This window comes from Bidens hawaiensis, unplaced genomic scaffold (assembly GCF_021521415.1).
Source record: "Bidens hawaiensis isolate Kalapana, Puna unplaced genomic scaffold, B.hawaiensis_p1.1 tig00011691_1, whole genome shotgun sequence".
Classification (NCBI taxonomy): domain Eukaryota; kingdom Viridiplantae; phylum Streptophyta; class Magnoliopsida; order Asterales; family Asteraceae; genus Bidens; species Bidens hawaiensis.
In genome coordinates this window covers 555,557-572,260 of record NW_027491924.1, presented here as the reverse complement: position 1 = coordinate 572,260, position 16,704 = coordinate 555,557, and the positions used below count along the sequence as shown (strand labels likewise).

Here is a 16,704-nt window from a genome sequence, read left to right as displayed (position 1 = left end):
TAAGTATTTAGTTATGATCAGTCACAAACATTCATAGCATATTAATAGAGAATCCAAAATAGGCTTGGGCCAAAACAAACAACCATAGGCCCAACAACAGCCCAAAACAAAACCCGAAAAGTAGACAAAAAACATAAAAATGCCTCAAAAGTGTATCTAGAAGGTTTATTTCGGAAAAATAAGTGGAGGCTCATAACCCAAGTTAAGCCCATTTTCGGTGGACCCTTTTGAAACGCGATCTTGGGCCTTCAGAAACACCATGGCCTGCTCTTCTACACTTGGCCCGCATCATCCACCTTCAACGTCACGATTTCCTCCTTTTCTCCGATCATCTCTGACAACAAACCTTGAAGCCATAAGGCTTGACATGCAGCTGATGTAGCTGCCATAAATTCAGCCTCACATGATGATAACGCCACCGCTCCTTGTTTCTGGGAAACCCATGATATCGGTGATGTACCGTAGTAGAAAATCAAACCTGATGTACTCCGACCATCATCCATATCCACCACATGACTACTATCACTATACCCGTGCAACATATTGTTTCCGCCTCTCAAGTAAGTAATACCGAAGTCAGGTGAACCTCTCAGATGTTGGAGAATATATTTAACTGCTTGAGCATGAGCTTGAGTTGGTGATTGCATGAATCGACTTGCATAACCAACCGAGTAACTCAAATCGGGTCTCGTATGAGTTAAATACCTTAAGCTTCCGATTATTTTTCTATGACCAATCGGATCTACCTTCGTATTTTCATCTTCCTTTGACAACTTTAAGCCTGGTTCCATAGGAAATTAAGTCAAGTGGCATTCCCAAAGATTTGATTTTTTTATGATCTTCATTGCATAACTACTTTGCTTTAAAATTATCCCACGATAGCTTTACTTCACTTCGATCCCGAGATAGTAATGCAACAACCCGAGGTCACTCATCTCGAACCTTGACTCCATTTGTCTTTTGAAATTTGAAATTTCTTGCACAGTTGTACCTGTGACTATCAAATCATCCACAAAAACTCCAACGAGTAATAGCCTTTGACCGGAACACCGTTTGTAAACCGCTTGTTCTTGTTTACATCGAGTGAAACCGAGTTCCTTTAACGACCCGTCTAGTTTAGTATTCCACGCTCTTGGTGCTTGGCGTAGACCGTACAACACTTTAGCCAACCTGTACACCTTTCTTTCTTGACCTTTCTTAACGAACCCGTCTGGTTGAAATACGTACACCTCTTCTTACAAATCACCATGAAGAAATGCGGATTTTACATCTAAGTGATACACTTCCCAACCTCGGTTTGCTGCTAAAGCGAGTAAAAGTCGAACGATTTTGATTCTCGCAATTGGCGCGGACACGTCTTTCAGGTGTCATTAGCTGATTGGCCAAGAGGTCACGTATTGCTCAAGAAAGCATCTTGATAAATCTTCTTGAAGGTAATTAGTTGTTGACAGCTATTCTGGAGCATTTTCTATAAAGTCGGCTCGGTTTGTTTTTTTTGGTTTTCATTACATGCAAAGCCAAAACCGAATTGGAATATTTTAACCCAACTATATAATAATAAATTGACAATTATTTAATAAAAAGATTTAGGTCCAAATTCATTATTTTGGACCAAAAATTTTCTTTCGGCCCAAAACTTTCATACTCAAATAGCAAAACCATAAAAACTGAAACTGAACCGAGAGAATTTCAAAAACCGAAATTTTGGACCCGAACCAACCCGTACGCACATTATTGATAACTAAACTTAGACTTTTGGTGACATTTGACCCGCTCACAAGTAAACGGTCAAAGTTGTTTCTTTCATTGAAGTTTTTGAATTTATGCAGTCTCGTCCTTTTCTGAAAGACCGCAAGAAGTTTCTTAAATTGGTGGACCCACTACTGCATGGTCGATTCTCAACGCGTTCAGTGCACCCTGTGGTTACAATAATCGCAATGTGTCTTCAAGAGGAAGCAAATTTTCGGCCCTTGATTAGTGATGTTGTTGTTGCATTCGAATTGTTAGTTTCTCAAGCTGAAACGTTTGAAAACAATAAAAGTTTGACCGTTGACTCGCAACAATCATCCTCAGAACAAGATGGATACCGTGCTTGTGACCCGTGTACATGATGTTTTTTTGTTGCTGATAAGGTTTCTTTTGCAGATAGATACATGATATATATAATTATATATAATCTTAACTAATGTTCTATTTCTTGGTCATATAACATTTTTATTTTATGAGTTTGATTTATATGCCTTGTAAACTAGTTTTGGATTGGATGCATAAATTAAGAAAACTATATATCTTAAATGCAATGCTATGTTATGTAATGAAAACTGGTCCTACTATCAAACAAGCAACACGGTTCACAGGTTTAACCGCTTGGTACAGTCTAAGTAACCAGTCAAGCAATAAAGATCAGAGAAGGCTTGGTTGATTTATTTAAACCGATCGTTTCATTTGTGTCTGGTCTATTAGTAACTGACCGAACCAATGAAACCGACGTTTTCAAGTTTTAACTGTGCTGCAAAAAACGGACCGAAACTAAATTCCAGCCGCACCGCGCTGGGGAATTCGACTAGTTATCCTTAAATAACAAAGTGACTAATGTTGTAAGTAGGAATAGTGAAGAGATTAAAGTGGATGTTGTTGTATATATATACTATACTTATGTTCATCATGTTGTCTCTAACATGTTAAAACACGATTTTCGAGCCTTCTTTATGAATCGTGTGATTACTTTCAGATGGTACCGATATGTTTGTAAAGGTGTAGTCCATCCTAAAATCTAAGTAGTGAGGGTTCAAGTTCCATTGTAAGCGAAATGAAATATTTAGAAGTAGGCTAGTTCAAAATTAAAAATTTAAGCCATAGGTTATAGGAATAGTATTGAGATTAAAGTGAATGTTGATGTACCCACAAATACATAATCAGTGAGTAATTGACAGGTACCCATTAATTGAATCTTTTTCTTATCTCTTTATTTTTAATTCCCAATTCGTACATATCTAAACATGACTAATCATAGCCCATAACATGTAGGGGTGTGAAAAAAAAAAAGAATCGAAACCGAATAAACCAAAAAAACCAAACCGAGAAAACCAAACCAAATTAGAAACCGGCAGTTTGGTTTTGAACTTTAGCAAAAACCAAAATATTGGTTTTGGTTCGTTTTGTATTTTGTAAAAACCGAACCGAAATAACAAAAAAATAATAATAATCAAATAACCATAACATCTTAACCGTAACCATTAAAAGGAAATCTACCGATGACAGCTATTTGTTTAGTTTAAATATGGTTAATAACAAATATATTTGGTTTCTGCATATGATTACTAAATAATAATATTGGTACTTTTAGTTTTGATTTTAAATCTCTCTTTTATAAGCTTTTAGTAATATTTGAGGTCAAAACATTCAATATTCTATTAATCATTAATTTAAATAAAAAAACAAATATCATGCCAATCTCAATATCTTGGGTCAAGTTTATTTTGGCCCAAAACGCTTTGCCTCGATTAGCAAAATTGAAAAAACCGCATCCAAAACCGAACCAAATCCAAAAACCAAAAACCGAAAAAACCGAAACCGAACTGTTTTAAAAAGTCATAAAACCAAAATTTTGGTTTTCAGTTCAGTTTCAATTAAAAACCGCACCAAACCGCACACAACAATAATAATATGTTATTGTATAGAACTGGTATTATTTGATTGATAATATATTCTATTATTTGTATTTTATATTTAATGAGAATGCAGGGAACACTTTCTTGGCCATATAATAATTCTTACAATGACAGATGTCCATTAACAGGAGGAGCAAATTAATATCTTAATAGTCAGTCAAGTTTTGTGCTTTTATTTTTCCTATCTTTGACTAATTATGTTCTTGAAAATCTTTGCACCTTCTTGAAATTTCCTTCTCTTTACCTATGTCAATATTGCTTCTTGATCATTCAGATGATATATATTTGCTGTCTAAAGATAGTCCATTATAAGATGACACAAATATATGGTTTTAAGGAAGCATAAGTCACACAGAATATCATATTATTTGGATGATCAAAGTTAACTCTTAACACTCAAAACACCCCATACACTTGCACTAAACTAGTTATAATAAGCATGTGCTTCTTAACTGCTTTTATATTTTCCCTTACTCTATTGAATATAGTTATTTATAACTTAAAGAAACAACATGAGGGAGAAGATTGCGAGAAGAAGGATCTATCCTTGTCATTATCACCACGAGATAAAGCGTGTATACGTTTTTCACTTGAAGAAATCAAATTAGCAACTCATGACTTTGATGATGCTCTTGTGATTGGAAAGGGGGGGTTTGGTAAGGTATACAAAGGGAAAATTAACTTCGGGAAAGTTATAGATGTTGCGATCAAGAGGTCGAATCTTGAATCCAATCAAGGGGCGTCCGAGTTCTGGGCAGAGATTGAGATGCTTTCCAAGTTTCGTCATAGTCATATCGTCAATTTACTAGGATATTGTGAAAAAGAAACGATCCTTGTTTATGAATACATGCCCAATGGAAGTCTTGACGATCATTTGCATAAAAGAAGAGCTATTGGAAGCAATTATTCTCCACTGACATGGGTTCAAAAGCTTAATATTTTGATAGGTGCCGCGCGTGGTTTAGACTATCTCCATACAGGGACAGGTGTCAATTCCAGAGTCCTGCATCGTGATGTCAAAAGTTCAAACATCTTACTGGACGAGAATTATTCAGCTAAGATATCCGACTTCGGGGTGTCCAGAATTGGTCCAACATATCATTTAGGCTCTACCGCTGATGTTTATACCAATCAGATCAAAGGCACATTTGGGTACATGGATGCCGAGTATTTCACAACTCACAGGCTAACACGAAAGTCTGATGTGTACGCATTCGGTGTGGTGTTATTGGAAGTTTTATGTGGTAGACCAGCTGTGGATTTTACATTGGATGAGCAGCAACACAGCCTAGCAGGATGGGCCAGACAGTGCATTAAAGAAGGTAGTATGGGTCGAATTATCGATCGATGTTTGAGGGGGCAAGTCCCCTGTACCTGCCTGATGGAATTTGGGCAAATTGCATATGAATGCGTCCAACCTCGTTCTAAGGATCGACCCACGATGACTGTGGTTCTTGCTAGGCTCGAGTTTTTGTCAACACGGACCTTTCAAAGTGTGCAAAGAGCTAGTGACCAAAAACACGTTGGAAGATCCGTGTTTATTGAGAAGGCATGGTCAATGTTTTTCACCAAAGGTGCAAGTAAGTCTCGTTTTTAATTTAGTTGCATATCGTCTAGTTCTTCTCTAGAAATATTAACTATTCTTCCCACAGTTCACAAAAGTTCTGATGCAAAGACACTTGGTCAAAGCATTGGCAACAATAAGAAAGACATGACGATGGAAAAACATGCCATCGAGGCGGTGGAAATTGGCTATCGTGGTGGCGGCGTTGCAACTGCTTCTGGGCAGATTGTGCCACTGTCCCCAAGTGGGCAGACAATGATATCACACTCGAAGATGTTCAAGTATTCCGATCTAAAGAGGGCCACAAAGAATTTCAAACAGGACAAGATCATTGGAGAGGGTGCTTTCGGGAAGGTTTACAAAGGGTGGATGGAATGTGTAACATTTGGTTATGGGCTTGCTGTGGCCATCAAGAAATCAGGTCCCTTAAGCGATCAAGGTTTCAACGAGTGGCAGGTTGGTTAGTTAATTAATACTTATGTTACCTTTCGTATGGGAATTATTATAAAATTATGTCGTAAACTGTTTCTTTGTGCGTTTTTTTATTACAGACAGAAGTGAAATTCTTGGAAAAACTTATCCACCCGAATATTGTTAAGCCCTATGGATATTGCTGGGAAAAGAAGAAATTTCTGCTCGTTTATGAATATATGCAAAAAGGAAGCTTGGACACGCATCTCTTCAGTGGCACGTATTCAAATCCGTACCAAAAACATGAAAAAATTGTACTTCAAAATTTATAAACATGTTTATTTATTTTAACTTGCAATTTGTAGAAGGTACAGAACCGCTTCCATGGGACACAAGGATTAAAATAGCACTGGGAGTAGCTCGGGGCCTTGCTTTCTTGCACACTGCACAAAATAATGTCATTTGCAGGGATGTGAAATGCTCAAATATTTTGCTGGATGAGGCGAGTAAAAGACTAATCACCATTAATTAAAAATGTGCACACAATTTAGTTGCACACATGTGAAAAAATTTAATGTTCTGCGTTAAGTACTTAGTTTTTATATTAATATTTCAGGATTATAACGCAAAGCTCTCGGATTTTGGGATGGCGAAACTAGGTCCGGTCAATGGAGAGTCTCATGTCTCCACATGCGTAAAAGGCACATATGGCTATGCAGCTCCTGAATACGTCGCTACTGGTTCGTTTTCTTATGTTTATAATCGTTATTCTTTATTACTACGTACATGGTTTTATAATATATAACCATAATGTCAGGATGCAATTACAGGTTGCCTATCTTTTAAAAGTGATGTTTACGGTTTTGGAGTGGTGATGATGGAGCTGATAACGGGGATAAAAGTTCTTGATGCAATTCGGCCTGCTGTAAATCATAACTTAGCCGATTGTGCTAGATTTTACTTAAGCGGTGAAATAAAACTCCACAGAATTATGGATCCACGACTAGAACAATGTTATCCTTCAAAAGGAGCTACTAAAGCCCTTGCCCTCGCCATAAATTGTCTTGAACAAGAACCCAAGAACCGGCCTTGTATGGAAGAAGTAGTGTTGTGTTTACAAGATATCAATGCGATCAAAATGAAACCTAACCTGTCAAAGGCTCATACCAAGAACTTGAGTAATTGCTATCATTAAAACCACCGGTACACGGCTATCAGGCTTGAGAGTGCTCATCTGTTTGAAGCAAGACCAAACCAAAACCGAAGTATGGTGAACTTAAAATGAGAACGAGTGATCTGCTCTATATGCTTCATCTGTGAGCAGAAAAACCACCGATGCAAAGCTCTACAAAGATGGATTCATATTTATGAAGTATGGTTGGAGATAAACTTTATTTCTTGTAACATCTAGAGGATTTGTAATTGAAATTTAGCTATATGCTAATGTAGAATTATCTATTGCCTGTGTTGAGTAGGAATGACCAATATAGAAATTAAGTGATTTGTAATTGAAATTTTGCTGGTTATGACTACTTGCTCTTCATATTGTGTAGGCTTATCAAGTGATATATATAGCCATAAGATTCTTGTGTCTTTGAAGTATAATTAAAATGGCATCATAACTCATATATCATGTAAAGACAAATATAAAACAATGAAATCTAGAAGATTTAAAACTTGATGGCGGTGCAACTCCCGGATCCACCTAATAATTTTTTAGCTTGATGGTTGGAGTTGTTGCCCAAAAGTTAGTAGATTCATCTCTGGAGCAGCTAAATAAATATGGATTAAATAAGAACCGAACTTAAACACCAGGCATCACTCTCAAGTTTCGATCCATTTGGAGGCATGAGGCCCGCAATATATGAATACACGATGGTAATTCTTAAATAACAAAGTTGAATCTAAACCCCTATGGTATGAACCGGTGTGATTGAATACACACTTATTCTCAAACACACCTTCCCAGTGTTAACAACTAAAAACATAGATAGCAATTGAACTAAACTTAGGATAGTGATTAACATAAACATAAGTTAATAAGGAACAAACACCTTCTTTCACACCAAAAAGTTCAACCAAATTCATTGGCATAATTCGATTAAATTGCTGTTGAGGTTCTTATTGAGACTAATGTTGTAAGTAGGAATAGTGTTGAGATTAAAGTGGATGTTGATGTATATCTACACTTTCCTAACCTAATGCTATTAGTCAATGGTGTACTTAAACCCACAATCAATGAATAATTGGCAGGTACCGAATAAATAACTGATTCTGTTTCTGTCTTTCTTCTTAATTTATAATGTGTACGCATCATAATGACAGTGATACAATTAGGGTGGCTTCGTGGGCATCAAGATAACATGACAGTCAAGTCTTATGATTTTTACTCTCCAGTCTTGGCTAATTATGTTCTTACAAATCTTTGCACCTTCCTTGAAGTTTCCTTCTCTTCCCTTTGTCGATTTCGCTTCCTAATCATTTGGATGATATATATTTGCAATCCAAAAATAGTCCACTCATAAGATGACACATATATATATGGTTTTAAGGAAGCACAAGTCACAGAGAATATCATATTATTTGGATGATCAAAGTCAACTCTAGCATTCAACACACCCCATACACCAAGATCAACTCCATCTTTAGATTTAAGGATCTTCTTTTCTTGCACTAGCTGACTATACTCATAAGCATGTGCTTTTTCACTGCTTTAATATTTTCCCTTACTCTGTTGAATATAGTTATTTATTACTTAAAGAAACAACATGAGGAAGAAGATTGTGAGAAGAAGGATCTATCATTGTCATTTTCACCACGAGATAAAGCGTGTATACGCTTTTCACTTGAAGAAATCAAATTAGCAACTCATGACTTTGATGATGCTCTTGTGATTGGAAAGGGGGGGGGGGGGGGGGTTTGGTAAGGTATACAAAGGGAAAATTAACTTCGGGAAAGTTATAGATGTTGCGATCAAGAGGTCGAATCTTGAATCCAATCAAGGGGCGTCCGAGTTCTGGGCAGAGATTGAGATGCTTTCCAAGTTTCGTCATAGTCATATCGTCTATTTACTAGGATATTGTGAAAATGAAACGATCCTTGTTTATGAATACATGCCCAATGGAAGTCTTGACGATCATTTGCATAAAAGAAGAGCTATTGGAAGCAATTATTCTCCACTGACATGGGTTCAAAAGCTTAATATTTTGATAGGTGCCGCGCGTGGTTTAGACTATCTCCATAGAGGGACAGGTGTCAATTCCAGAGTCCTGCATCGTGATGTCAAAAGTTCAAACATCTTACTGGACGAGAATTATTCAGCTAAGATTTCCGACTTCGGGGTGTCCAGAATTGGTCCAACATATCATTTAGGCTCTACCGCTGATGTTTATACCAATCAGATCAAAGGCACATTTGGGTACATGGATGCCGAGTATTTCACAACTCACAGGCTAACACGAAAGTCTGACGTGTACGCATTCGGTGTGGTGTTATTGGAAGTTTTATGTGGTAGACCAGCTGTGGATTTTACATTGGATGAGCAGCAACACAGCCTAGCAGGATGGGCCAGACAGTGCATTAAAGAAGGTAGGATGGGTCAAATTATCGATCCATGTTTGAGGGGGCAAGTCCCCTGTACCTGCCTGATGGAATTTGGGCAAATTGCATATGAATGCGTCCAACCTCGTTCTAAGGATCGACCCACGATGACTGTGGTTCTTGCTAGGCTCGAGTTTTTGTCAACATGGACCTTTCAAAATGTGCAAAGAGCTAGTGACCGAAAACACGTTGGAAGATCCATGCTTATTGAGAAGGCATGGTCAATGTTTTTCACCAAAGGTGCAAGTAAGTTCCGTGTTTTTAATTTAGTTGCATATCGTCTAGTTCTTCTCTAGAAATATTAACTATACTTCCCACAGTTCTCAAAAGTTCTGATGCAAAGACACTTGGTCAAAGCATTGGCAACAATAAGAAAGACATGATGATGGAAAAACATGCCATCAAAGTGGTGGAAATTGGCTATCATGGCGGTTGTGTTGCACCTGCTTCTCGGCAGGTAGTGCCACTGCCCCCAAATGGGCAGACAAATAATTTCTTGAAGATGTTCAAGTTTTCTGAGCTAAAGAGGGCCACAAATAATTTCAAACAGGACAGTATCATTGGAGAGGGTGCTTTCGGGAAGGTTTACAAAGGACGGTTGGATTGTGTGACATTTGGTGGTGGGCTTACTGTGGCCATCAAGAAATCAAATCCCCACAGCGATCAAGGTTTCATTGAGTGGCAGGTTAGTTAGTTAGTTAATAATTATGTTACTTTTCGTATGAGAATTATTATAAAATTTAACCGTTAACTATCTAATATCTAGCTTACAAATTAAGGAACAATCAAACACTGTAAATTTGTGTGTTTTTGTTACAGACAGAAGTGAAATTGTTGGAAAAACTTAGCCACCCGAATGTTGTTAAGCTCTACGGATATTGCTCAGAAAAGAAGAAATTTCTTCTTGTTTATGAATATATGCAAAAAGGAAGCTTGGACACGCATCTATTCAGTGGTACGTATTCAAATCCGAATCAAAAACATGAAAAAATTGTACTTAAAAAGTATATAAACATGCTTATATATTTTAACTTGCAATTTACAGATGGTGCAGAACCGCTTCCATGGGACACTAGGATTAAAATAGCACTGGGAGTAGCTCGTGGCCTTGCTTTTTTGCACACTGCAGAAAATAATGTCATTTGCAGGGATGTGAAATGCTCAAATATTTTGTTGGATGAGGCAAGTAAAAGACTAATCGCTATTACTTAAAACACGTGCATACAATTTTAGTTGCACACGTGTGAACGGTGAATAATTTTGATGTTTTGATTTAAAAGTCTCATATTTAATACTTCAGGATTATAATGCAAAGCTCTCGGATTTTGGGATGGCAAAACTTGGTCCAGTCAATGGGGAGTCTCATGTCTCCACATGCGTAAAAGGCACATATGGCTATGCAGCTCCTGAATACGTGGCTACTGGTCCGTTTTCTTATCTCCTGCTTATGTAGAGGTTAAAATGGACATGTCATAGCTCAAAATGAGTATCCATTGCTTTTCAAGTTTATATATACGTAATGCGATAAGTACGATTCCCGAAATATATTGTTACTGTGATGTTCCACTGTTTGGAGTGTTTAGTTAAGGTTATTAATAATTATAAAAAAATGTGATACATGTTTTGATGTTTATCATTGTTGTTCTTTATTACTATGTGGTTTTATAATTTATAACAATGATGTCAGGATGCATTTACAGGTTGCCTATCTTTTAAGAGTGATGTTTACGGTTTTGGAGTGGTGATGATAGAGCTGATAACAGGGATAAAAGTTCTTGATGCAATTCGGCATGTTGTAAATCATAACTTGGCGGATTGTGCTAGACTTTACTTAAGCGGTGAAATAAAACTCCACAAAATTATGGATCCACGGTTGGATCAATGTTACCCTTCAAAAGGAGCTACTAAAGCCCTTTCCCTCGCCATAACTTGTCTTGAACAAGAACCCAAGAACCGGCCTTCTATGGAAGAAGTAGTGTTGTGTTTGCAAGATATCAATGCGATCAAAATGAAACCGAACCTGTCAAAGGCTGACACCAAGAACTTGAGTAATTGCTATCATTAAAACCACTGGTACACGGCTATCAGGCTTAAGAGTGCTCATCTGTTTGAAGCAAGACCAAACCAAAACCGAAATATGGGAAACTTAAAAATGAGAACTAGAGACAAGCAATAGAGATCTGCTCTATATGCTTCCTTTGCGAGCAGAAAAACCACCGATGCAAAGCTCTACAAAGATGGATTCATATTTATGAAGTATGTTTGGCGATAAAATTTTCTTGTAACATCTGGAGGATCTGTATTGAAATTTAGCTATATGCTGATGTAGAATTATCTTTGTGCTATGTAGGCTATCAAGTGAAATACCCATAAGATTCTTGTATCTTTAATGTACAATTAAATTGGCATCATAACTTATATATATATATATATATTGTAGAGAATCTAGAGATATATATGAGACAATGAAACTTAGAACATTTAAAACTTTTGGATAATACTTGGTAAGATTCAAGTCTAAACCTTAATTGTATTAATTATTAAGTTGTGAATACTTGATTACAAATAACCCTATTTATAACCATACAATTACTTGTTGGGCAAGAATAAGAGAAAAACTAATTCAAAAATCCCCTAAGTTTGTAAGTACGACAACTAGGTCCCCGCACTTACGCAAGATTACACTAACAATCACCCCCTAATCTTGTGACACCGATGAAGCTTCGGATCTCATTAAACTTCAACCGTGGCAACGCTTTTGTAAGGATGTCTGCTCTTTGTAAATCTCCACTGACATGCTCCACTTTGATTTGTTCTCTCTAGATACACTCCCGAATGAAAAGGTATCACGCGTTGATGTGCTTGTTTCTCCCGTGAAAAACCGGATTCTTCATCAAGGCAATAGCCAATGAATTATCCACTGATGCAACATACTAATAGAGATTGAAGGTTAACCACGTTGATTCTCGGAATGCCCGTGAAGATCCTTCCCCAAGCCCCCAAATTCGACCCAAAAGTCAAGAATTTAAAAAGATTAAGTATTTAGTTATGATCAGTCACAAACATTCATAGCATATTAATAGAGAATCCAAAATAGGCTTGGGCCAAAACAAACAACCATAGGCCCAACAACAGCCCAAAACAAAACCCGAAAAGTAGACAAAAAACATAAAAATGCCTCAAAAGTGTATCTAGAAGGTTTATTTCGGAAAAATAAGTGGAGGCTCATAACCCAAGTTAAGCCCATTTTCGGTGGACCCTTTTGAAACGCGATCTTGGGCCTTCAGAAACACCATGGCCTGCTCTTCTACACTTGGCCCGCATCATCCACCTTCAACGTCACGATTTCCTCCTTTTCTCCGATCATCTCTGACAACAAACCCTGAAGCCATAAGGCTTGACATGCAGCTGATGTAGCTGCCATAAATTCAGCCTCACATGATGATAACTCCACCGCTCCTTGTTTCTGGGAAACCCATGATATCGGTGATGTACCGTAGTAGAAAATCAAACCTGATGTACTCCGACCATCATCCATATCCACCACATGACTACTATCACTATACCCGTGCAACATATTGTTTCCGCCTCTCAAGTAAGTAATACCGAAGTCAGGTGAACCTCTCAGATGTTGGAGAATATATTTAACTGCTTGAGCATGAGCTTGAGTTGGTGATTGCATGAATCGACTTGCATAACCAACCGAGTAACTCAAATCGGGTCTCGTATGAGTTAAATACCTTAAGCTTCCGATTATTTTTCTATGACCAATCGGATCTACCTTCGTATTTTCATCTTCCTTTGACAACTTTAAGCCTGGTTCCATAGGAAATTAAGTCAAGTGGCATTCCCAAAGATTTGATTTTTTTATGATCTTCATTGCATAACTACTTTGCTTTAAAATTATCCCACGATAGCTTTACTTCACTTCGATCCCGAGATAGTAATGCAACAACCCGAGGTCACTCATCTCGAACCTTGACTCCATTTGTCTTTTAAAATTTGAAATTTCTTGCACAGTTGTACCTGTGACTATCAAATCATCCACAAAAACTCCAACGAGTAATAGCCTTTGACCGGAACACCGTTTGTAAACCGCTTGTTCTTGTTTACATCGAGTGAAACCGAGTTCCTTTAACGACCCGTCTAGTTTAGTATTCCACGCTCTTGGTGCTTGGCGTAGACCGTACAACACTTTAGCCAACCTGTACACCTTTCTTTCTTGACCTTTCTTAACGAACCCGTCTGGTTGAAATACGTACACCTCTTCTTTCAAATCACCATGAAGAAATGCGGATTTTACATCTAAGTGATACACTTCCCAACCTCGGTTTGCTGCTAAAGCGAGTAAAAGTCGAACGATTTTGATTCTCGCAATTGGCGCGGACACGTCTTCGAAATCGATCCCATATTTCTGAACATACCCGTTAGCTACGAGAAGGGCCTTGTACTTGGTTATTTTCCCGGCTTCATCTCTTTATTTATTATAGACCCACTTTAAACCTATCGGTTTTACTTTGGGTGGTGCTTCGACTAACCGCCATGTCTTGTTTCTTTCAATCGACTCGATCTCCGCTTCCATTGCTTTTCTCCAATGTTTTTCATTATTCGCTTCTCGAAAATTTACCAGTTAGTCATTTAATAATAGTAGGAGATTCACCTCGTCGGTTTTCGGGTCTTGCTCAGCGGGTGTCGGTATACCTTCAACCAGAAAGTCACTAAATTTCTTGGGTAAAACCGTCTTTTGAGTAGTTCGACGTGGCTGGATAACTTGTAACGGTTCTTCGTTTAGGCTACTGTTAGGCCTAATCAGGCTTACATGTGGGCTGCCGCCTTCTAAACTTGACGACTCACTTTCGTTTATGATACGAACCAGCTCACCGGTTCTGTTGGGCTCTTCGGTAGCATGTACGTCTATGGACCCTAGACCCGGTTGTAACATTCTCCGGTTCGGGTTCAATAATGTACCTGACAATAAAATCGGTCCATTCCTGACCCTTTTCGCCCTCTTGTTTGTCAAGATCAAGATCAGCCCACGTGAAGAAACATGGATCTACTCCCCTAGACGGGTCCTAAATCCAATGAGTCCACAAGGTAGGGTATGGTTAACTGCCAATACGATATGAACACAATTCCTAAAGTCCAGTGACGTAGACCTTCAAAACAAACACCGTAAGCTCATTACGGGAAGGACAAGAGGGGGGGGGGGGTCTTCGCGTAACCACCCTCCGGCGTGAGAATAAGTACAATTCTGATGGAGATAAAGTACTTAAGTAAATTTAGAGAGTACAGTGGGAGTGAATGAATACCTCATGATGATCGAGAGGGTATTTATAGCCGAAGGGTGTGGGAAAGTGATTGGGCCAGCTGTACCTTTAAAAGATGCTCTTATAACCGCCTGGACACGCGTCCTCATATGATAGGTTCAGCCTATACGTTGCATGTGCATGTATAACAACCTGGACACGCGTCCCTCTGATATTGGTTAATAGGTAGTACTAGCCATGTGCATGGTTATAACGGCCTTGCCAGGTGTCATTAGCTGATTGGCCGAGAGGTCACGTATTGCTCAAGAAAGCATCTTGATAAATCTTCTTGAAGGTAATTAGTTGTTGACAGCTATTCTGGAGCATTTTCTATAAAGTCGGCTCGGTTTGTTTTTTTTGGTTTTCATTACATGCAAAGCCAAAACCGAATTGGAATATTTTAACCCAACTATATAATAATAAATTGACAATTATTTAATAAAAAGATTTAGGTCCAAATTCATTATTTTGGACCAAAAATTTTCTTTCGGCCCAAAACTTTCATACTCAAATAGCAAAACCATAAAAACTGAAACTGAACCGAGCGAATTTCAAAAACCGAAATTTTGGACCGAACCAACCCGTACACACATTATTGATAACTAAACTTAGACTTTTGGTGACATTTGACCCGCTCACAAGTAAACGGTCAAAGTTGTTTCTTTCATTGAAGTTTTTGAATTTATGCAGTCTCGTCCTTTTCTGAAAGACCGCAAGAAGTTTCTTAAATTGGTGGACCCACTACTGCATGGTCGATTCTCAACGCGTTCAGTGCACCCTGTGGTTACAATAATCGCAATGTGTCTTCAAGAGGAAGCAAATTTTCGGCCCTTGATTAGTGATGTTGTTGTTGCATTCGAATTGTTAGTTTCTCAAGCTGAAACGTTTGAAAACAATAAAAGTTTGACCGTTGACTCGCAACAATCATCCTCAGAACAAGATGGATACCGTGCTTGTGACCCGTGTACATGATGTTTTTTTGTTGCTGATAAGGTTTCTTTTGCAGATAGATACATGATATATATAATTATATATAATCTTAACTAATGTTCTATTTCTTGGTCATATAACATTTTTATTTTATGAGTTTGATTTATATGCCTTGTAAACTAGTTTTGGATTGGATGCATAAATTAAGAAAACTATATATCTTAAATGCAATGCTATGTTATGTAATGAAAACTGGTCCTACTATCAAACAAGCAACACGGTTCACAGGTTTAACCGCTTGGTACAGTCTAAGTAACCAGTCAAGCAATAAAGATCAGAGAAGGCTTGGTTGATTTATTTAAACCGATCGTTTCATTTGTGTCTGGTCTATTAGTAACTGACCGAACCAATGAAACCGACTTTTTCAAGTTTTAACTGTGCTGCAAAAAACGGACCGAAACTAAATTCCAGCCGCACCGCGCTGGGGAATTCGACTAGTTATCCTTAAATAACAAAGTGACTAATGTTGTAAGTAGGAATAGTGAAGAGATTAAAGTGGATGTTGTTGTATATATATACTATACTTATGTTCATCATGTTGTCTCTAACATGTTAAAACACGATTTTCGAGCCTTCTTTATGAATCGTGTGATTACTTTCAGATGGTACCGATATGTTTGTAAAGGTGTAGTCCATCCTAAAATCTAAGTAGTGAGGGTTCAAGTTCCATTGTAAGCGAAATGAAATATTTAGAAGTAGGCTAGTTCAAAATTAAAAATTTAAGCCATAGGTTATAGGAATAGTATTGAGATTAAAGTGAATGTTGATGTACCCACAAATACATAATCAGTGAGTAATTGACAGGTACCCATTAATTGAATCTTTTTCTTATCTCTTTATTTTTAATTCCCAATTCGTACATATCTAAACATGACTAATCATAGCCCATAACATGCAGGGGTGTGAAAAAAAAAAAGAATCGAAACCGAATAAACCAAAAAAACCAAACCGAGAAAACCAAACCAAATTAGAAACCGGCAGTTTGGTTTTGAACTTTAGCAAAAACCAAAATATTGGTTTTGGTTCGTTTTGTATTTTGTAAAAACCGAACCGAAATAACAAAAAAATAATAATAATCAAATAACCATAACATCTTAACCGTAACCATTAAAAGGAAATCTACCGATGACAGCTATTTGTTTAGTTTAAATATGGTTAATAA

General features: G+C 37.6%; 1 protein-coding gene and 3 pseudogenes across 1 annotated transcript; 2 read left to right on the top strand and 2 right to left on the bottom strand.

Annotated features, from left to right (window-relative positions):
• Positions 1–272: 272 nt before the first annotated feature.
• Positions 273–791, bottom strand: LOC143538779 (secreted RxLR effector protein 161 pseudogene; annotated as a pseudogene).
• Positions 792–4,110: 3,319 nt separating this feature from the next.
• LOC143538778 (uncharacterized) lies at positions 4,111–6,841 on the top strand. Its single transcript, XM_077032252.1, has 6 exons — positions 4,111–5,260; positions 5,324–5,691; positions 5,787–5,922; positions 6,012–6,148; positions 6,263–6,386; positions 6,477–6,841. Exons 1-6 carry the CDS (start codon positions 4,111–4,113, stop codon positions 6,839–6,841), a joined length of 2,280 nt encoding a protein of 759 aa, XP_076888367.1.
• A 1,500-nt stretch (positions 6,842–8,341) lies between these two features.
• Positions 8,342–11,391, top strand: LOC143538723 (uncharacterized; annotated as a pseudogene).
• Positions 11,392–12,553: 1,162 nt separating this feature from the next.
• LOC143538777 (secreted RxLR effector protein 161 pseudogene) lies at positions 12,554–13,072 on the bottom strand (annotated as a pseudogene).
• Positions 13,073–16,704: the final 3,632 nt, after the last annotated feature.

Excerpts from the sequence above, each read along its gene's own strand:
- LOC143538778 (XM_077032252.1), top strand. The coding sequence starts at position 4,111 with ATGTGCTTCTTAACTGCTTTTATATTTTCCCTTACTCTATTGAATATA. Across the intron at positions 5,261-5,323 it reads CAAAGGTGCAAGTAAGTCTC|TTCACAAAAGTTCTGATGCA; the intron begins GTTTTTAATTTA and ends TTCTTCCCACAG. Across the intron at positions 6,387-6,476 it reads TCCTGAATACGTCGCTACTG|GTTGCCTATCTTTTAAAAGT; the intron begins GTTCGTTTTCTT and ends ATGCAATTACAG.